The following is a 22,533-nucleotide window of genomic DNA, read 5'->3' on the forward strand; positions in this document are numbered from 1 at the left end:
AGTTGTTCTGAAATTGTAGGCTCCATATGGATGATACCTTTTTTAGGACATCCATTGGTGTGACTTGCAAATTCCTTCCCACAATGATAGCATGAGGAATCCTCTCCTTGTATGTAAATAATTACATAATAGAATTTTGAATCTTACGTTCTTCATAAAAATGTATCTAAGAATAATATTATTAACCTAATTTTCAGAGTATTATTAGAAGCATTTTTTTTGAGGGGGTGGGGGTAGAAAGGATCAGATTTAATATAATATTAGAATATAACATGTTAATTTTTGTGGAAGCATAGGAATATAGTCACAATGGGATCAAAATCCCCAAATCCTCTTCTTGTAATAAATCAGGTGAAGTTTTGGATTGCTGAGAAGAATGGTGAGGAATCAGATCACTTACAAGTGACGGATATCGCACCCAGATTTGATCTCAGATCTCAAATGCCATATTTTTTTGACAATGTGTTGATTATAACTGTTGTTTCCAACATGTCTCTCAAGTTGGGCAACCGCTCTATTCTCACAAAACGATTGCTTATTTCTACTTGCTAACTATGTAATGACAAGAGAGGGTATTAAAGTGGCAATGCAGGGAATTTTGATCAGGATTGAAGAAAAAAATCAAGAACTGATGGGAGATGCATATGATTTGGAGTGATATAGAGGTGCTAGAACCTTTAATGAACCCTAACAATTTTTGAAGACTATTCCTCTTAGAATTGAGATGGACAACTCCTTATTTAAACCCAATTTTTGTGTAAAAATTAATGATAATACGGTTAGTATGGTCAAGTTCATTGCCTATAAGGCTATGGTAGGAAAAATGAGAATTAAGGACATGCACTACTTTTATAAACTCTTAATAGGTATGTAATTGATCCTTTTCTTCTAATAAACAAATATTAGAATAAAAATAAATAAAAATGATTGGCATACCCAATCAATACAAGAAAATAAAAGACTTTCGAAACCTCACCTTTGACAGTGTCATCAACATGAAAGAACCAAGGTCCACCATCATAGCCGGCCATTATTTACGAAAACAGTACTAATAGTAGGTCCAAAATCTTGTTTCAACTTGGAAGTCTTGAACTGCGACGTTGAGAAGGATACATAAGAGAATAATCAGAATAATTTCCTTTTTCTAGTCAAAAAAAAATTCTTCCATCCCTTAATTCCCTTTCTTCTTTTTTTATTTGTGTGTGTGGATGAAGAACTTCCAGAAGTTAGTTTGATCATTTAATATAAGGAAAAAAGCAAAAAGATACCAGTGGAATGGCAGAGGATAAGCATTGATGATTGTGGAAGCTTACATCGTTTGGATGGAAAAGGTTCCATGCCAAACGACACCTAGAAGGGATTTCCATTTTTAACATGTTTGGTTAAGCTGATAGTGATGTGAGAGTAAATATTCTATTAATGAGGTGAAACCAAAGTCACTCTCAAGAAATGTATGTATTTTTTCCCCAAAAGGAAATGGGAGATAGATAGAACAAAAAAGATAATTAAACTGAACTCTGAACCTGAATGGTGTAAGGGACAAAGCCTGATCACCATGCCAAGCTTTTCCCTCTCTTATCTTTTGAGAGAGAGAGAGAGAGAGTTATTGGATCCAAAAGCCATGAAAACGATGACATACAATTTCAAAGACTCGTGGTTCAATCCCAAGCCATCACAGAATTCAAATACAAATTACAGGGCGTATTGATGAAAAAAAAAATTGCATGTGTTGAATGGATCAGAGAGGGTAGGGGTCCCCTACAAACCATTCGTGCTAAAATTGAATATTATTGTTCCTGTACCGTTCGAGCTTAAATAGGGTATTCGGCATCACAATTTGTATATTTATTTCATGCCCTAAATAAATTGCTTAGTATACATAGCAGGTTTTCAGATTAGACTCACTAGGAAATTCCAGCCACACGATATGTAACAAAATATAATCTGTGTAATGGAATGATATCTTGCTAATTTAGTGAGAGTTGTACTGCGAGAGAGTTCACTTGTTGAGTGGGCTTCATGTACATGTGGGTGTGAGGTATGTGGGTTGTAACTTTTACCTATATTAGTGAAGTGAGCTCCGTGAGAATGTCTTGTAGATATAAGTAATCATGTCGAATCACGTAAATCTTGTGTCTCTGTACCTCTTATTTTTTCTCGTATTTGTCTTAATTACGCACTTCAATTCCATACGTACCTATTAATGCAGGATATATTTCCGCAACACAATCTTGGTGTCAACTTGGAACTTGAACTGCGATGTTGACCAGGACACATGAGAAGATAATCAGAATAATTTCTTCCATCTCTCTTCTTTTCTTATTTGTGTGTGTGAATGAAGAACCTTCAGAAGTTTGTTTTTTTACGATAAGGAAAAAAGCACAAAGCTACCAGTGGAATGGCAGAGGATAAGAATTGATGATTGTTGAAGCTTACGTCTTTTGGATGGAAAAGGTTCCATGTCAAACTACACTCACAAGGGACTTCCATTTTAACATGTTTGGCTAAGTTGATAGTGATATGAGAGTAAATTTTCTGTTAATGAGGTGAAACCAAAGTCGCTCTCTCTTGACATTATATAAGAGAAAAGTATGTATTTTTTCCCCCAAAAGGAAATGGGAGATAGAGAGAACAAAAGAGATCATTAAACTGAGGTCTGAACCCTGAATGGCGTAATGGACAAACCTGCCTAGCTTTTCCCGTCTGTTATCTAGAGAGAGAGAGAGAGAGAGAGAGAGAGAGTTATTGGATCCAAAGGCGATGAAAACGATGACATGCGATGACATGCATCCAATTTCAAAGACTTTTACATAAGAAGGTAAGAGGTAATGTTGGGTTGCATCAATTATGAATATAGGTTGCATGGGGACAGAATTTTCCTGCCGTCCATTCGTGGCTCATTCCCAACCCATCGCATGTAATGAGCTGAGATTGGGCTTCAGTAGGAAAATTTCATTCATGTAGTGGGATGATATCTGTCTTGTTAACATTATAATTATATATATATATATATATATATAAATTTTTTCATAGATAGGGAGGGGAAGTAGATAACAGCCAAGAAATTTGAACTCAAGACCTCCTTATAAGCATGAGTCTTTTTGACCATAGCTCACCAACTATGTTAGACAATTGTTGTTTACCTTGCTAACATTGATTCAGAATTAGTGTTTAATGTTGAATTATCCATGGAGGTGAGAGCGAACCAGGTTCTCATATGATCCTTATCTACACACATGGAACGAGAATGTTTTTCGTATGAAAACTTGATGATCTACTTTCCATGAAGGTAGGTGAGCCTGTGATGTGACTATACCTCAAGTACGGGATGGCGGTACGTAAAGTGTTGCATGCATCAACAACTCCATCATGCATGCATTCCCAAAATATGAAACTCTTTTTTTTTTTTTTTTTTTTTTCTGATAAAAAGAAAATTTGAAACATAGATAAATATGTGGAAAAATTACTAGATTACCCACAATTGGGTTTCAGTTTACCAAATTACCCATTCAATCTTTCCTTCAACAGATTTATTCAAAACAAACATTGGTATTACAAAAATACCCAAAACAGTAACATCCTTGACTATATACGGTTTATTTTACATTTTTACCCCCAGTCCCCTCTCTCATTCTATTCTCTCTCCCCAACTCTTCTGCTGCCTCCATAGCCGTAGTCGCGACTAGCTATGCGGCATCATCCCTCTCTCTTGCTCCGATCTCCTCCACTCTCTCTGTTAGGAAAAAGATAGAAAGGGATTGAAAATGATAAATCACCTCTCTCTCTCTCTCTCTCTCTCTCTCTCTCTCTCTCTCTCTCTCTCTCTCTCTCTCTCTCTCTCTCTCTCTCTCTCTATTTAAAGAGGGTTTTTTAGGGTTGTTGCGAGGGTTTCTCAACGCAAGAAGACGAAGGTCGCTGATTATAGCATTTTTAGCAGCTCTTTCCATGCCTCATCCAAATCTGTTTATCAAGCTGGGGAGCTTCCACACCTTCCCAAAACGAAATACCAAATCGCCTTTAGAAATCTAAACTTTGTTTTTTACTTATAAATTCCTCTGTTATGCTTCCAGCAAACCTAACACTATGAACTTGATATGAACCTAATGAAACACATAATTCTTTTATGACTTAAATTTAATTCACAATTCCAGTGTCCTCTAATTTGGTATGACTTTGAACATTAGTTGTTTTTTTTTTTTCCAAACTTAGTTGTTAGAGAGGCACCCTACAATTGGGCCATCAAAGGCGGATATAAAGATCATTGCCGATGAGGGTTCCAGTTCGCAGAGATAGGAGGAAAAGAGGGGGGAATAGAGACTAGAAAACTAGGGTAAAATGGTGATTCTGTTAGAGAGAGATCTCAATATCATCGAGTTAGAGAAGATAACTAGTGAGGGTTGCAACGTTTGTCATTGTTTGTCATGTATATCACCATCTGCGGTGATATTATTGTAATTGCATAAAAGTAGAGTAAACCATAAACAGAAGAGGGCAAAGAAGATGTTGAGAAAGATGAAGCGGGGGTAAAAATATCAACAAAATGTAGGAAGTGAGGAAAGAGTACTGTTTTGGGTAGTTTTGTAATACCCAAACTCGATTTGGTTGGTAAGGTTAACATAAAGATTGAGTGGGTAATTTTTTAAAAAGAAACCCAAAAATGGGTAATCATGTAGTTTTCCCAAAAAATCCCTAAATATGTTAAGTTGGCCATGGTAGCATGAATCTTCATTTTATCAATGGAAGGTATTCCGTGTACCACTTTACCTTGTTGCTTTCACCGCTTTCACCTCACCACACTAATGCCAAAAATTGCAATTTTGGCTGTGCTTATAAGTTCCTCCTTGATGACTATGCTTTGTACCTTATCTATAGTGTGGAGGAAATAAAAGTAAGCTAGACCAAAATTCTATATACTTCGGTTTTTGATGTGCCTTTACCTTTAGCTCTCCCCCCCAACACCCCCCGCTCCACCAAAAAAAAAAAAAAAAGAAGTTAATTTTGAAATTTAATCAGTGGCCAAGTGCCTCTGGTTTCTTTAGCTTCTTTTCTGGATCATTGCCCTCTTCTTCTTGACTTATGTCCTTTGTTTTTTTTTTCTCAAAATATCAGAAAATCACACTTGATCCTCCCCCAAAAATTATCCTATTTTCCTGAGCTACGCAGCAAGCAAGCCCCATCATAGAATTGTTACAAATTCTTAAAGAAAAATTTGTACTTTAAGCTAAATCAATTTGTCTGACCTCATTCATGCGTCTAATGAGTTGTATCCCATCTTCTGACTTGTCTTGATTCCTTGAAGAAGCCCTCTGGCATTTGCCTTGACTAACATCCTGCCATACCATAACCAAGCTTCGCAAAAATAAATTTGTTTGGAAACATATTGAGGTGCCCACCCAACCTCATTAATTGAGGAATCAAAGCTGCTAACAAAGACATCCATCGGAAAATTCATGGGAGGTTAATTGAGGGTGTCTAAGGCTTTACTAGAAAAATTAGGACAAGAATCAGCCTTTAAGGAGTGAAAGGAGAAGGGAGACAAGTGAATATCAGGAACCCATTTGGAACCATTTTGTGTAATGGAAATAGGAACTATTTGATTCCAGCCCTAGATGCCACAAAAAAACCATTAATTAACACGCATGAGTAGGCACAAGAACTTCAAGAATAATAGAAAACCAAATGTGGAGGCACTAGATTAAAAAGAAGAGGAATATTCAATTTCCTATTCACAATAATGTTTTTAAATTTATCAAAGAGATGATGATTATTACATGTTGAGGGCAAACACTCGTTGTACATTTCATTTTTTTTTTCTCTTCATATTCCATTCCCTATCTGTTTCTGGCTTAGTTTATTAAGCCAGCTCTAATTAATTTGTAATTTTTTTTTTCCTGTCTTCTACGTTAATTCATATGATTCTCTAACCAAAAAACCATGTTGAGGGCAAACAAAATCCACAGCTCTTTGCTAAAATTTAGTGATAACTCCATCACTAGTACAAATACATGTCGTTGAAGCAGAGGTAAAACACTAGCAATATTGTTTCATGCCCAAGAACCTTTTTTAGATTGAACAAAAAATTCAATAGAGATTTATTATGAAGATGCTTCAAATGTACTAAAGCAGACCATAATCTACCAAAATCAGTTAACAATTTCTACACAAATTTGACTAATGGAGCTCTATTGTGTGCATATGTGTCTCTAATCCAAAGCCACATTCATGCTTTTAGGTGAATAGACCTTATGCCAAACCATAGAATTTAATCCTTTCTCATCACTACAACCACTCCACCAAAAAACACATGTGCATTAATAGAATCCATTTAGTACTACACACCAAAGGGAAAGAAAAATATGCCATCCATTATGTGGGAGTGGTAGACAAAGACTGACTGGATCAACACAGTACAACCTGCAAGGTCAGGAGAGTAGCTTTCCAAGAGGCTAGTCGTTTTTCTTCCTGATTATCAATAGCCTGCAAACCCCTTGTCTTAGACCTAGGTTCAGAAAACAAAGACCCGCAAACTTGGCTGCTGCTTTGCTGTAAAGTAACAGTCAGGAATAAGGAATAAAATCAGGGGTAGAGGTGGAAAATTTTACCCACAAGGGTATTTTCAAACCTACCCCTGAAGTATCATTTTCTTGCCAAAATATTTTTGAAACCATAAACTAGAAGCCCATTAATTCACATGGGATATGGCATCTTGGAATATTTCAGACTCAGTGCTACTCGACCTACCAATACTACACAACTGATCCCACACCAGATGGAGATCCAATGAAGAAGAAGGTTCAGGATCCAATCATTGTTGTTGTTGTTAAGATATTTTGGATTACAGTGAGGGTATTTTAACGTGACATTTGACAACAATCACATCGTTTTCCCAATCTTTAGGAATTACAGACAATGATCGGATCCGTAAAAAAATCCTTAATGGCTGCATGCTCAACAATGCTGGCAACTCTAGTTGGACTTTTATGAGTTCGATCCAACTTAATTCCAGTTCATCATCCTCTCTTGTCTATGTTTTCATCTGGATGTGTTTACAAATGTGTATGTGTCCTCGGACGTCATAGTTGAATTCCTTCACGACTTCGTAATCCTTGAAGAATTTCATTAATTTTGATGTTGAAACCACGCAGTTTTACCTCTTGAAGAAGGTTGGCTTTCAGCATTTACGTCTTTGTTTTTCTATTTCTGCTAGTCGGTATCTATACTTTTCGTTGACATCCATCTCTAAGTACTTGGAAAATATATATATAGATAGAGAGAGAGAGAGAGAGAGAGAGAGTAAAGAAGAAGAAGGAAGAACTCTTGTAGTCTTTGAGTAGTGAGGAGTACTAAGAGCACTAAAGAAAGGGAAGATGGAAAAACCAAGAGAGGGGAGGAGGGGCCTACGTTATTGAAGAAGGGAAGCAATCAGTCCATGTCCATGTCTGCTTTGAAACTTGTGAGGCATGGACTAATGTGCGCGTCATGTTAGTTGTCACCTCGAAATATGTCTATAAGACGGCCCCCGGGGTCTACAATACGGATCCTGTTAAAGAGGGCCTCCCATGACAGTAATAACTCTTCTCCTACTACAAACCACGTGCCCCACCCTCAATAATTCCTTCTCTTCCTCTTCTTCTTCTTCTTCTTCTTCATCTTCTTCTGCCTTTCACTTCTTCTTAATAGAAACCTTAAGGAGAAAAAGAAGTTATCTTCATTGATGTTACTATGGAGGTAGCTTGAAAGTCTTGAAGGAGATAAGGATACAACTTTGCCATTTGTGTCCACAACACTATCATATCATACCAGACATGGTTACCTTCTAAACCCTTTTTTTTTTTCTACAGGGGAGAGAGACCAAAGTTTGTGTAGTGGAAATCACACAAACACCAGGAGAACACGTAAGGCAAACACCTTTGGAATGCTGGGCTATATTATATGTGTACTGGGAAAACAAAAAAGTCTCACAAAGGAATTAGTATTTCCTTTCCTTGTCATTTCCCACCAATTCCCTTCCTCCTTTCCACACATTATTCTCAGCAAAGTTAAAAGGTAGTCATTCATTGTGTCGAGGACTATTGAGACTAAGGTGGGTTGTTCACCACAAAGTCAGTTCTACTAAGCTCAGTTCATATATGTTGGTGTCCTCATGCATGCGTGTAGACCCACTTGAACCTGGTTCTTCCATTTGGGTCCAACATGATTATACGTGTCCTACTATTTGGGGGGGTTGGGGTGGGGGGCTAGGGTCCAGCCAGGGCTCGGGGGCTTGGCATTTTTCTCCAAATGATACGAGGCAAGTGGGCCTTTTCTTCCCAAACTCTAGAACTTGAGCTCTGAGTGGTTCTGAAACAGCTCATACTTTTAACTCTTTCATGGAAAATTCAAATGGATAGGAAAGACAATCACAGTCGCTGTGGGGGCATCTGAAAGCCACTCTTGACAAGCTAAGTTTCTCACTAACTTACAGACAGGCTTTGTGAAAGAAGATGTCTTCCCTAATCTCTCTCTCTCTTGTTCTTAGTCAGAGAAGCGGTCCCCTCTGCTTACCTACCTAGCTATAAGGTCTTACTTTTCATTTGGTCTTCCATTAATCCTTAAAAAATTAAGATGAGTTAATTACTCCATCTTTACCATTTTATTAACAATAAGTGGTAAGTATGATGACCCTTAAAGAAGATTAGGAAGTTTGAATCCATGAAAATCTCTTGTGGGTTCACTGTAATAAGGACATCACAACGTCACCTAGGTTAAAATACTCAATTAACTAACTTACTGTGGGGGAATGGAGAAATCAGTGAGCTCAAAACAGATGGCGCCTGAATGGTGGAAGACTTGAAAAGAGTTGGGACTTGAGAGTAGTAATGGTAATATATCAATCATAGCTCTCCATGATCATTCTTTTCCTCTATTTTAATCTTAGATCCGATTCAATTATGAAGGCAAGTGTTTTGAAACTTTTATTTTAGGAGAGTATTCATGAGAGCATTATTGGTAAAGCCTAATCTCAGTCTAATCCAGGAAATACTGTTAATTTTTTCAGTATCCGGGTCCTGCTATATTTAGGGAGTGATCTTGTAAAAAGGCCCGTGAAATCTATAATTTCTTCATCAAAATAGTGGAACCTCTGATTTATTACACTCGATCACTGATGTAAGTCCATCTTAGATGAGTCACATAAATTGTTGTATACTGTATGTATAATCTTCTTTGGCTGTCATTATTCTGAGTAATTACTTCCTAACAAAGAGGTGTACAATTCTACTACTACTACTTATGGCTAGGAGTCGCATTGATAAGGGGATCAAAGTCAAAGACGTGATATGGTAATAGATAGATGATTTTGACTCTTGATGGAGTATATGTCAAACAAGGGGACGGTCAAGATTATCTTCAAAATGGCGCTTTGATAAGTTTTGTTACTTCAAGGAACGTTAATTAATGAGCTTGGGTTTTGGAGTTAATTGAGATAAAAAAGAGGAGCCAAGTGGCCCACAGTAATTGGATGGATTTTTGAGACATGAAGCAGTAGAAAGGCCCCACTGGTCCGGGGTCCAGGGTCCACAGTCCAGGGTCTAGGCCAAGTCCATTTTCTTGTTTGTGGGGTCCGGTTGTCTCAAAGATCTACCGGTCGGCAGGGCTTTTTCTCAACACAAATTTTGGAAATCTTGCGGTTGCTTCACATTCCAACCGCGCTATTATCAACTCCCTTATAAGTTGGCTTCGACGTTGCAAAGCTCCTCGTCCAAAACCTCTCAATCCTTCATTCTTTCTCTTATCTCTATTTCTGCTTTCTCTTCTCATCTCTCTCTATTATCTTTCTTTCTTGGTATATCCAGAGAAAACAAAGCCATGAAGTGGCTATCCAAAAAGGTTACGTGCAATTCTCATGGGCAAGACTCTTCATACTTCTTAGGATGGCAGGAGTACGAGAAGAACCCATACGATGAGGTTCGAAATCCAGATGGGATCCTTCAGATGGGACTTGCAGAGAATCAGGTGTGTACCTGTGTGTGTGACATGCATTTCATTCTAAGTCTTTTCTTCTCTTTTCTCTTTCTCTGTCTAAAAAATTTAAAATGGGTTTCTCAATCTTTACTGTGTTGTTATCTTCTATTTCTTCTAGCTCTCCTTCCACCTCCTTGAATCATGGTTATCGAAGAACCCAGATGCAGCTGGGTTCAAAAGAGATGGAGAATCAATATTCAAAGAACTCGCTCTGTTTCAAGATTATCATGGCTTACCTGCCTTCAAGAATGTAAGTTTTCAGAACTATTACACCTTATAAATGTAAACCCAATAACATCTATTGTGAATTTGTTGTCTAAAGTTGGGTTTAATTATATTGTTTTAATCTTATAGGCAATGGTTGAATTCATGGCCGAGATAAGAGGAAACAAAGTCCGGTTTGACCCTAAGAAGTTAGTCCTCACTGCCGGTGCAACTTCAGCCAACGAGTCCCTCATGTTCTGCCTTGCTGAACCTGGAGAAGCATTCCTTCTTCCCACACCCTACTACCCAGGGTATTATTCTTTATCTTATCTTTTCTCTTCTGTTTTTTTAATGGTTAACTTTTAAGAATGAGTTCTACCCAATTCCCAAAAACACTTTTTTCTTGTGTTCTCATAAGAAAATACATTTTTTTTTTCAGGTTTGATAGAGATCTCAAATGGAGAACTGGGGTGGAGATCGTCCCAATACATTGTTCCAGCTCCAATGGCTTCCGAGTCACTCAATCTGCATTAGAAGAGGCATACAAACAAGCCCAGAAAAATAATTTGAAGGTTAAAGGTGTTCTTATCACCAATCCTTCAAATCCCTTAGGCACAACGATCACCAGAGAAGAGATTGACCACCTCATCAACTTCGTTTCTGCAAAAGAGATCCATTTAATAAGTGATGAAATCTACTCTGGAACTGTCTTTAACTCGCCAGGTTTCATTAGCGTTCTAGAAGCTTTGAAGGAAAGAAACCTTGAGGATACTGATGTTTGGAATCGGGTTCACATTGTCTATAGTCTTTCAAAGGATTTGGGTCTACCCGGATTCCGGGTTGGTGCCATTTACTCTAATGATGACACAGTGGTAGCCGCTGCAACCAAAATGTCAAGCTTTGGACTTGTCTCTTCTCAAACTCAGTACCTTCTCTCTGTAATGCTCTCTGATAAGAAGTTTACAAGCAATTACATTGCCGAGAACCAAAGCAAGCTTAAGGAAAGACATGACATGCTTGTTTCCGGCCTTGCCGACGTCGGAATTAGCTGCTTGAAGAGTAACGCCGGCTTGTTCTGTTGGGTTGACATGAGAAATCTCTTAAGCTCTAATACTTTTGAAGCAGAGATGGAACTGTGGAAAAAAATCTTATATGAAGTTGGATTAAATATCTCCCCCGGTTCGTCCTGTCATTGCACTGAACCGGGTTGGTTCCGGGTTTGTTTCGCTAACATGTCAGAAGAGACATTAAGGATTTCGTTGCAGAGGGTTAAGGCCTTCGTGGAAGTGGAGTCTACTATTGCTAGTAACAGTAATAGCCATAGACAGTCTCCAAGAAGCTCGAGAAGAAGATCACTCACCAAATGGGTTCTCCGGTTATCATCTCATGATAGAGAATCAGAACGTTAATTAACCTAGTGTGGATACATGTCCTCCTCCCTTGGTTTCCATTATTACTAATTTTTTTCTTGGGGGGTTAATTAATTTTCTGTTTATTATTATTATTATTCCCTATTTTTTTTTTTTTTTTTTTATGTAGAAATTCAAAATCACTCGATCCATGCATGGTTTCCATGTGGATTCGAAGTGTTTGAAGCTTTGTTTGTCTGTACAAGTTGAGATTTTTCTTCCAACTTGATTGTTCAGATTTTAATTATTATAAGAAAAAAGGATATATAGAGAAGATGATGACTTCCTTAATCTTGAAATCATCGAAGTAAATAAATATATATATATATATATGGGTTTGGTCAAAAAGAAATTTAAAATAATAGTTGCGAGGATGTCTGCAATGGCAGCGGCGACATTGGCGCCGGCAGACGATGGGATTATTGCCGACGTAGGCCGGCTGCTTTTTACTGATTTATTTAATTCTCCGACCGACTTGATTCACTGGTTTTGGAGGAACAGTGTTGACTCTAGGGCGTTCTTAAAGCCGTATGAGTAGGGATTGAAGGGTTGAAAATGGAAGAATGATGAGTAGGAGAAAGAATAAACGATATGAAGTGGGCTGGTCAGAGGCTTTGGATAGAGAGAGAGAGAGTTTGGAATTTGAGGGAAGTCGGGAAGAAGAGAGAGAGAGAGAATGAATGTATGAAACCGAGATTCCAAGAAGAAAAGAAAGGTGGTGGGACTTGGGAGTACGTTTGTTGGTGTTGTCTTCCATAAGCGTCACCAACTACGTCACCCCATATATATGAGAATGGAACGAAAACTAAGTCATTTGCAAAAGGGCCAACTTTCCCTAAGGCCACGGTCACCGACCCCGGGGCGCTGCCGGGGCGCTGCCGACTGCCAGGAGCACCGGCATGCACCCCAAGGTGCTCTCTTAGCCATCGGATATGCGCCACACACTGTGCTCACGGTTGAGTAGTCCCATATGTACATAGAGTACTGGGGGATTTTAGGAAGGTTTTAAAATCAGGTTTGTGGGATAATTTGGCTGTTATTCAAGTGACAGTTAAGCTAAGTAGTTGCAACCCGTGTTCGCAATGGAAAAAATAGAATCTCTAAGGATATTTTGAAAAATGCAAAAATCTAAGAAGGTATTTGTGGAACGAAACTTGGCTGTTGCCTGGGTTGCAGCGTGCCAACCAGGGGAGTGGAATCTCAAGGGCAGGGATGAAAAAATTCATCCAAGGTGAGTATTTTCAAATCTGCCGCTGGGATTCATTCCCTTGGGTAGTACCATGGGGTTATAGTAAAGTAGCTGCAATACAGGCAGCAGTTATCTACTACCCTTCCTTACCTATAAAAAAAAAACAACAGGCAGCAACGAAATTTTTTTCGTATTTGTGAACCCAAAAAGGGAAGTGAATTATTCAATTTTGACTACTATTAGGGATTGCATTAGGGGTTGTAGTCACTTAGCTGCAAGCCAAGTAATAACCAATTTTTTTTTGGAATTGATGAACCCTAATATGGATAGGTGAACCTCACCATGGGGGGAAAGAAAAACTTCTCCCTCTGCAAAAAAAAATCTAAAAAGTGATAAAAACTTAACTTTCTCCTTTTGGAAAAAAGGTCCATTTTCTAGAAATCTTCTCCTAAAAAGTGATTAAAAGGTTGAACTTTTTAGGGTTATTCTAGGGCTTACTAGTCAGATTAACAAAGATTACGCGGTTTCGTTACTTATCAAACTATATGATAATAATGCTTTCGAGTTTGACGGGTTTTCTTTCCTCTCTTTAAAAATACTTTAGCGAGAGAGAGAGAGAGAGAGAGAGAGAGAGTTCCCTATTAACAAACAAACAATGGGCTACAACAGTAAATGGGCGGTCCATTGTTCATTTATTGTTCAGAGTAGTTAAATCTAAGGGTTACTACTTTGAGGTCATGTGTCATTTAACCCCAAAAAAACCGTTAAAACTTGGAGGTCATGCGTTCATACTTGATACTTCCTAGTTCATGCCAACACGCATAAAGTATAGCAAATTGTGATCCCCATATATGTTTACAAAGAAATAACTATTTATTGTATAGGTATGTCTATATGATTTGGTAATTAATTCATTTTTTTAGATGGACTTGCATGATATGCGGCAGATAGTTTTCGAGATGACCATGATACTTACATGTGACTCTAGATACATCTATAATAGTGCAATTCCTAGGAAATTTATCAGGACTCCAATAGAGAACCATAGATTAATGGGTTTAAGTCAAGTGTGCTAAAATGTCTAATGAACCAGTGACATTCTTACACGTTGAGAGAGAGAGAGAGAGAGAGAGAGAGATGATCCACCAATATTGCATAATGTCAAAGTTAATACGTATACGGCTAGATTTCATGTGAGGGTTTGTGTGTGAGTTTGGCAGAAGGGAAGAGAGAGGGAAGTTGGGGGGGGGGGGGGGGGGGGGGAACCAAAGAAGGATTAAGAAAATCTTGTGGTTCTTCATTCTCTTGGGTTTGGATTGTAACTTTACATATTCAACCCAATTAATATTGGGTTATGACTTAGGTTGGTCATTTTCTTGGTCATGTTTAAATTAGAAATCTTAATATAATTTTGTAACTGAGCTCTTTTACACATACTCCACGGATATTGTCTTTCAATCTTCTAGACTTCAATATACATTCAAATGATACCAGTTTAATTTGTTACTAGAATTTTAATCTTGCACACCTGGGCCTTGGCCTGGTGGTTTGCAATGCTTAGTGTAGTAACTGCCTAAGGACACTTGATCAGCTCGTCTTAAGTGCATCGGTGCTTGGCCCTTCAAATGGTAAATTTGGAATGAATTGCTTTAACATTTTTTTCTTTTTGGATAAAATTGGCGGTTGATAGTTTTTGTAGGTCTGCACCATGTATCTCAAATGAATGTGGTGAGATTGTGGGTTGAATGTGACTCATATATAGTAGTTAGGTACATCAAGACTGGTAAAATTCCATAGTGTTTCCATAAGCAATGGTGGTTCTATAAGAGATTTTTGGACAATATTTCTTGGCAGATCTCTCATTGTTTCAGGGTAGCAAATTCAGCAGCATATATTCTAGCAAAGCATGCTGCTACCTCAAGGGTTTCTTCAATCTAAGATATCTCTCCTTTTGCTAACCATGATGTCAACTAGGATGCTCAATTGAGAGATTTTGTTTTGATTGGGTTGCTTTTCTGCTGATGGCCATGCTGAAGGTGGAATTGTGATTCACCGAATTTTCTCTCATTCCTTGTGTATTATTTCTTTCATATTTTTAATATATTTCCTTTGCTGATTCCTAGCCAAATAAATAAATAAATAAAAATGACCTTCTAAATGCGTTGTCGTTGTTGTTATTATTATTTTGGAGTTCAGTTCATGCATTCTCAGTGTCATAAATGGTTTGCAAGATAATGCTAACTTTTCTAATAGGAAGTCCTTGTATGCAAACATTACTGATGCGAATATCCTCATATTGGTTATGTTTGGGATCTTGGGTGTGTATTCATATATTAGCCAGTTAGGCTCTTCACCTAATCTTTTGAGTTATTGAGTTTGAATTTAACATGTATCGAAATCATCATTCCATTTACACCTGTGAAGGGTGTTGGGAATAATCCTACACCAGTTTGGGATCACGTTTTTATTCTGGGTTCAAGTTTTGTCTTTGTTTCCATCTGATCCTTCCCTTTCGATTGGGTCTATCCATGTCGGGGGTTGATCATCTTAAGGACTGTATGGAAAAATATATATATATATATATATTTCTAGTGTTTCTTGTGTTTTTTGGAATAAATTTGGAACAAAACATATATGTGACTCATAAGCAATGATCTAGTGTATAGTGAAGAAGTCATTCCCGTGATGCTTTCGATAGAAATAGCTCTTCTACTTGAGCTACCTGGACAGGATTTAGTGGAATATTCACCATTGTTTTCATGAAGTTAACATTGTACCTTGCTAAACATGCAACTACGACTTGGTCCTCAACATTTGGGACACTTCCCATCAAGATTATCTATTACTGATATATAATGGGATGCAATTGAGAAACCAAGTTTCACATTCTCGTGACTCCTTGATCCTAGTTAGTGTGGCCCTTTTTTAGTTTTCTTGGTTTCCCTCTCTGTTGATGGCAATGCCGAAGATGGAGTATGAAGCTAAGTTTTTTCTGTGTTTTTGCCTGGTTGGACTTCTTTATATTTCATTCATTCTTTTATCAATAAATTCTTTGCTAACCTTAAGAAAAAAAAAACAAGTATGTGATGTCCGACTTGTTTTTGTACTTTTGTATTTTTTAGAATTGATATAAAAAATATACATTTGGAACAATTTTGAGAAATAGGTTGAAGACGGCTTTTAAGAACAAACAAAAACAAAAGAGATAATAAAATGACCCAACATAATAATTAAGAACGGCTCTCAACTCTCGACTACTGCCACCACCACCACCATTGCCACCGCCACCACCCCCAATGCAACTTCAACCGCTGCCACAACCACCACCACCTTCACCAAAGATTTATTTATGTTAATATGCATTTGATATGTGATTTTATTTTATTTTATTTTTAATGATAGAAATAATTTTTTTTTTTTGTTTTACCATACAACATTTTCTTGTATAGAAGTATTCCAAATTAATAGAAACACAAAAATATATTTCTGAATAAAAAATACTAATTTGGAACAGAAATGTTGCCACACACCCTTAGTTTCTCCCTATTTGGGTTGCAAAAAAAAGAGTTTATTTGAGACTTTTGGTGTTTTCATTTATTAGCCAGGCCCTCCACCAAATAGTTCGATCTTTAGCTTTGAATCTAACCCTTATAAAGGATTCGTCCTATGTGTATAGCTTGGAAATATTCCATGGTTTGCTTCCTACGGTTGGATGATTTTATTCCCTTTTCTATCTTCTATAAGATGGAAATTCTTCATTGTTTTAGAGAAGCAAATTCAGTAGCAGATTTCTCGTCGAAACATGCGGCTCAATCGAGTCTTTCATCTATAAATTTTGCCCTTATTTTGATGTTCAGGATGAGATTATATGAGATTTAGTGTGTGGGCCTAGATTCTATTTTTATAGGGGGATAATCTCCATTATATTGGTTTTTCTTGAGATAGGTGTCTCCTACTGATGGCAATGCCAAAGGTGGGGTATCCTATCTTTTTGTTTTTGTAGTTGTTAATTTTTCAATTTAATTTCTTTAACATGTTATTTATGAATTTTTAGCGAAAAAAAACTTCATGAAGTCAAAAGCTCTAAAGCATAAAATCTCATCCATCTCTCACCAACGACCAGATTACCTTTATCTAATGCCTGTCGGTATGATCATTTTTCTCTCTTAATAAAACCCAAAAAGAAGAAGAAGAAAATCAAATCATCTAGTTTATGCATTTGTTTGTTAACATAGAAAGGCGAAAAGGAAATCTGTTTGATCAGCTACATAAAGCTACCCATGTGTAGCTCTACCGAAAGACATTTTGATAGGAGAAAGGAAGAACACTGGCCCCATTGATCACGGCACTGTTAAGGTCCAAATAGATAAGGGAATCCTTTTTAGTTGCCACTCTAAGAGGATACAAGAAGGAAATCACAGACATGACTTTGGTTTACTAGATATGTTTCTTGACAATACCTTAAGATAACAACATCTCCAAATTCTGACCGGAGGAAAAAGAAAAAATCTCTAAAGGGTCCCGTGTTAGATGTTATAAAGTTTTTAGATTACATATAAGTCTTACATAGAGACAATTACGAAATTGATAAGAAATAGCAAACGGAGCTCGTAGTTGTCGAATTATAAGATTCTATAAACTACAGAGTGGAATTAGGTTAACACGTCACTCTCGGAACAGACAAGGCCTTCTTAGTTAAGTAGTCTGTTATAGAGTTGTACTCCCTAAGTATAAACTAGAAATTACGCTCCAAATAATAAGTTGATAGAAAATATCTTTAATCACTGGCTGAATGAGAAATAAGACAGATGTACGTAATTAATAACTATTTATGGCTTAATTAGGTTAAGATAACTTAAGATAATGAAATATGAAGAACCCATCTCGATGAAGATTGTAGGAAAAGTTGCTTGCTGTAAGTGACAAGTAGCTAGTTAATAAGCACTCACAAGTCTTGGGTTAGGTTTACGTGGTATGGGTTGCCATGTGGGCTTCACGTGAGAGTTGTACATGCTTGCACATGCTAGGGAACATAAGAACACCTGCAAGGAATTAATAAGAAATAATTAATTTCTTAAATGCTTGTGACAAAGTAATGGAATCGTTTCTTCTTTTTTTTTTCTTTGGGGAAGGGGGTTGTCTATGAGTCTCTTTCAAGGGGAACCTGGCCTAGCCCCACTTTGGTTCTCTGCTTAAATTTAGAGGAACAAGGTGGGCCATGGGAGCATGATGCAAACCTTGTCTTACCCTAGAACCCCACTTCCCATACCAAACCCCTATGGTCCAATGTTCAACATATCTCAATGGCCCCACCCCTATTGCTTTCTTGGAGAGACCGATTTGAATTGAAATTTGGATTTTCTATTTGGGATTTTTTGGATGACATTCACTATATGACTACTTTTCATGTCCACAGGTGATTATTATTTTATTTTATTTTTCATATTTATAGTGTTAAATAGACGGTGCGGTTTGATTAGATTCACAATCTAAAAGATAGAAATCAAAATCAAATCGTTTATTAAATGATTTCATATGATGGAATCAAAACTGACTTATGTGTTAAATATATGAAATCAAAGTTGAACTTTTTATTAAATTAACGGTTATATGCCTCTTAAACGGTTTCATAGAAAATGTTCCATCGAAAAACATATTCTCATAAAAAAACATCACTCTCATATAAAAAAATATAAACAATTTCACCAATATAGTTGAGGCCATGAGAAAGTTGAAAATTTGGGATTTTTTTTTTTTTTAATTATGAGACCCCAAAGAGAGTTAAACTCATGAGCTCTTAATATTGAGGTGTCAGACTTTGTCAACTAAGCAATCCTCCGGGGTCAGGAGGATGTTATTAATATATTAATCACAACTTAATTAGTTTAAACAGTTTAAATGGTTAAAACCAAACTAAACTGAGCCGTTTATTATTATTATTATTATTATTATTATGAGGTGTTTTTTTTTTTTTTTTTTTTTTTACTAAAGATTCAAATTTTATAAACAAAAGTAGCAAAAAGCATAAAATATCATCCAGAATGTACAGGTAATCAAAGAAAAAACAATTCTCTAAGTCCCACCTTCGGCATTGCCATCAGCAGGAAACCTAGAGAATCACCTTAACAAAACCTATAACGAGGCCTTGTTATGACATCATTATAAACCTCCTCCATGATGTGTCCGAGAAGAACAAAATTTTGAGCAAACCGTCCTACTTTGGTAATCTTTCTGGTAATGCTTTTAAGATAATTAATGCTGGACAGCATACCAATGTTGCAGAACCCACCATAGAATTTTTGTGAACTAGATAGCAACCACCGTTGTTGCTGAGTCCAATTCAATCCAAAGGCAGTCCACCTTCTTTGCCATGCAATATTCTATTCCCTTCGAGAGACCCACGAACTTTGCAGAAAAGTTTGTTGAAGTGCCCAAAAAACTATTGAAAATGTACAGAACCTCTCCTCTATGGTCTCGCAGAACGCACCAGCCCCTGCATGGCCTGAATTCCCCATCGAACATCCATCTACATTTAACTTGCACCAGCCCAACAAAGGTTAGCACAAAAAAATCACCATGATTACCGACGGAGTACTTGATCTCGCATTGAGACCCAATCTACTACAACATACCAAATCACTTAGATTTTTAACTAAATCTTCATGTTTAGATTCATCACCTGCAAATCTCTAAGGATCATGGTAAGCCATTTATTAAATAAACACATATTCTAAAACCAAAATCTAAACATTTATTAAACTGTCTCACCGGTGTAAACGGTTCAAATTATTTATGAATAAAATCAGATTTAGTAATTGTGGTTACTTCAGTGCAAGCTAAGATTATTCCCTGGTACATACGCGCTACAAAGATTGGATATATTTGCAATCCTACCTAAATTCGATTTTGAGGAAAATCAATCACTGTTTTAAGGAAGTCAATCCGATTATCGATTATCGATTTCTTGGCGAAGGACGCGGCAAACTCTGGCATATCCTTAGTTGTAATTGACCTGCCTCTTCACATCAAAGAGGAGTTCACTGTTGACGTGCTTTATAGGGATTTCGCTTTTCAAGGTAGTGGGTGCGTCCCCTACTGATGGCAATGCCGAAGCTAAGGGTCTCTATTATGTTTTGCGGTTATACTCTTTTGGGAATGCCCAAATGTCAATCTCTGAATCTATTTTTATTTTTTCGTCATTTTTTATCATAAAATGATTTTAGAAGGAAAAATTTGGCTCACTTTAATTTCTGTAAATACTTTCAATTTGGTTTCACACACTTAATCATAATCAAGATTAAATAAGGGCAAAAGGTTTTATACACAACCATGCAACAATCGATGGATTAGAGATGAGGGTCTACAATGCATCTTCTTCATTCCATCCAACAGGTGTGTGCATGATTATGCACCATGCACCATGGTGTCCAAAAGACAAAAGTCACAAAACTACCTCTCCCCTTAAATAAGAGTAAATAATAAAGATTATTTTTCAAACAACTGAATGGCCATTGTAATGCCCTTTCATGCATGTTCTCGCAATGTTAGAACTTTACTTGGTTTATTACATGAAAGCGCCGACCCTTTTGAACACGTTTTGTCTTATAATTTTTAAGGTCTTCAACCCTTCAACATGGGGCTTACGCTGACCCATACTTTGCCTCACATGAAAATAGGTGCCAAGAAACCATAACATGATGTATGAGTCTAAGAATTAAGAATAAGGGAGCAGGGACAAGGACATGGCATTAGTTTCTAACGTGCCTGACCGGCAGTAACGAGCAAGCAAGCGAGTGTGCCCCATGAGCTACCCCAGTGGGAAGCACATGCCTGTGAGGCCTGCCTGCCAGGTGTTTGGTAAATTTACATTTCCCTCGTATTGAAATATTTGTTTTCGAACATGAGAAGATTGAGGAACTTGGTGGCCTCTGGTCTTGGTGAAGGGACCAGCAAGACATAAACCAGGAGAGAGAAAGTGAAAACACATGTTTCTCTCTCTTATTTTCTCTCTTCTATTTTATGTCTTACTGGTCCGTCTCCAACTACCCCTTGGCTGAGAAGGATCTGAGTCCACTATATGAATGTAACATTAATAACTTAATCAGAGGTAATAGCAAGAACCAAGAGGGGAGTTAGGCGAGATATTAGGGGTAAGACTTTGGGGATTGAGGAAGGTACATAGAAAGATTGCTAATTTGAGAAAGGCTGAGGTGGATTTTACTGATTTGGTGGAGGGTGATAACACTATTATCCGTAATGGGAGGGGTCCTGGAGAGAAGTTGAAGGATTTTCTTTCTAATTCTAAGGAGCTCTTTGAGGATTCCATTGATGCCATTGAGGTAGCACAATTGGATATGGTAATCCCAGTTGACAAAGGAGCATGCCTAAATCGACATGTGCCTTGAGTTTGATTCCTCTTACTCTCTTGGGGTCAGCTCCATGATTTCTATGGTTCTTATAGGAGTCGGCACTGATTGGACTCACGTGTGTGGAGGCATGCGCATGCATATGGGGGATTAGTTAGGCCAAAGGTCTGGATGATCCTGGATCCTCTCCATCCAGTTGTACCTCCAATCCCATCTCACACCATGTACAGCCGGATGGAGAGGATCCAAATTCGATCTGACATCCTCGGTAGCCCAAAAATAAAAAAAGAGGGTTGATGCGATGACTCATTCAGATACGGAGGACAAGGTTGATGAGTGGATCAAATATTTATTGTTTGCTTATATTGTTAAGCACCAAAAAGGAAAAAACCCTTCTCCCACCCACCAACCCCTTCTCTATGGATTAGAAGAATCTCTGGAGTACAATGATCCCGGTAACAAGGATTTAGTTCTTGGTATCGGAATTGGTATCGATCTCTAATGATACTGATATGGTATCGATCCATATCGGATCAAATTAGTGCGTGTTAGTCACTTTTACCCTTGCTTTTTGAAAAGAAAAAGTACATTTTTGTATTGTTTTACCCTTGAAATGATATGGATAATCAGTCCGAATCGGTCAGGTATCGGGTATTTGTCTTAGTCAATACCAATACTATATGGGCTGATATGATACCAATATTTGAAACCATGCCCGGAAAAGAGACTTTGGTGATCAATATCATGGATCATTCGATTGATGATGCAACTTGAGTTGCAAATGTGGATGACAATCCCATTTCATGTGGGGCCAATTTGGAGTCGGAGAAAAACTAATAATCCTTGACTAGTATACAACCTCTTTATTGGTCACTCTCAAGTGGGAGATTCAGAGTTGAAGCATATTGACGAGGTGATTCATCATGTTAATGACCTAGAGGAAGCATCAAATTTGAAGTAAAAAAGAATAGGATCTCCAATGGGAAGACACTCAAGTCGTGCTTGGCATGGGAGGAAGATTTACTGTGTTAGGTTTGCCCATTATTTTCTTTGCTCAATCGAATAAAAAAATCTAATGCCACTTGGAAGATTGCAGTGTTTGCTCGTTTTGGGTCGAATATCAAGTTTTGAATCTCCAGCAATCTTTGGGCTGATGCTTTTATTCCAATTGTTTTTCTCTTTGTTTGTTTGAGGCCTAATGTCTCTTGGTGGCATCTTTGTGTTGTAATTTTTTTCACCTTACTTTGAGATTTAATATATTTATTTACTCTCAGAATGAAAATGTTTGTGATCTCTCTTCTCAGGTGTTTGCCTCTTTCTTGCTCACTTCTAATAAAATCTTTTATGTATTTAATTTGTTGAC

At 37.4% G+C, this 22,533-nt stretch overlaps 1 protein-coding gene across 1 annotated transcript; it reads left to right on the plus strand.

Moving 5' to 3' along the window:
• Nucleotides 1-9,754: 9,754 nt before the first annotated feature.
• On the plus strand, nt 9,755-11,894 carry LOC122072252 (1-aminocyclopropane-1-carboxylate synthase 3-like). The gene is made up of 4 exons (XM_042636838.1): nt 9,755-9,993; nt 10,121-10,252; nt 10,357-10,517; nt 10,646-11,894. The coding sequence occupies exons 1-4, from the start codon at nt 9,847-9,849 to the stop codon at nt 11,613-11,615; spliced, it is 1,410 nt and encodes a 469-aa protein (XP_042492772.1). The 5' UTR covers nt 9,755-9,846; the 3' UTR covers nt 11,616-11,894.
• The last annotated feature ends 10,639 nt before the right edge of the window (nt 11,895-22,533 follow it).

The sequence above is a fragment of the Macadamia integrifolia genome, chromosome 2, assembly GCF_013358625.1.
Source record: "Macadamia integrifolia cultivar HAES 741 chromosome 2, SCU_Mint_v3, whole genome shotgun sequence".
Classification (NCBI taxonomy): Eukaryota; Viridiplantae; Streptophyta; class Magnoliopsida; order Proteales; family Proteaceae; genus Macadamia; species Macadamia integrifolia.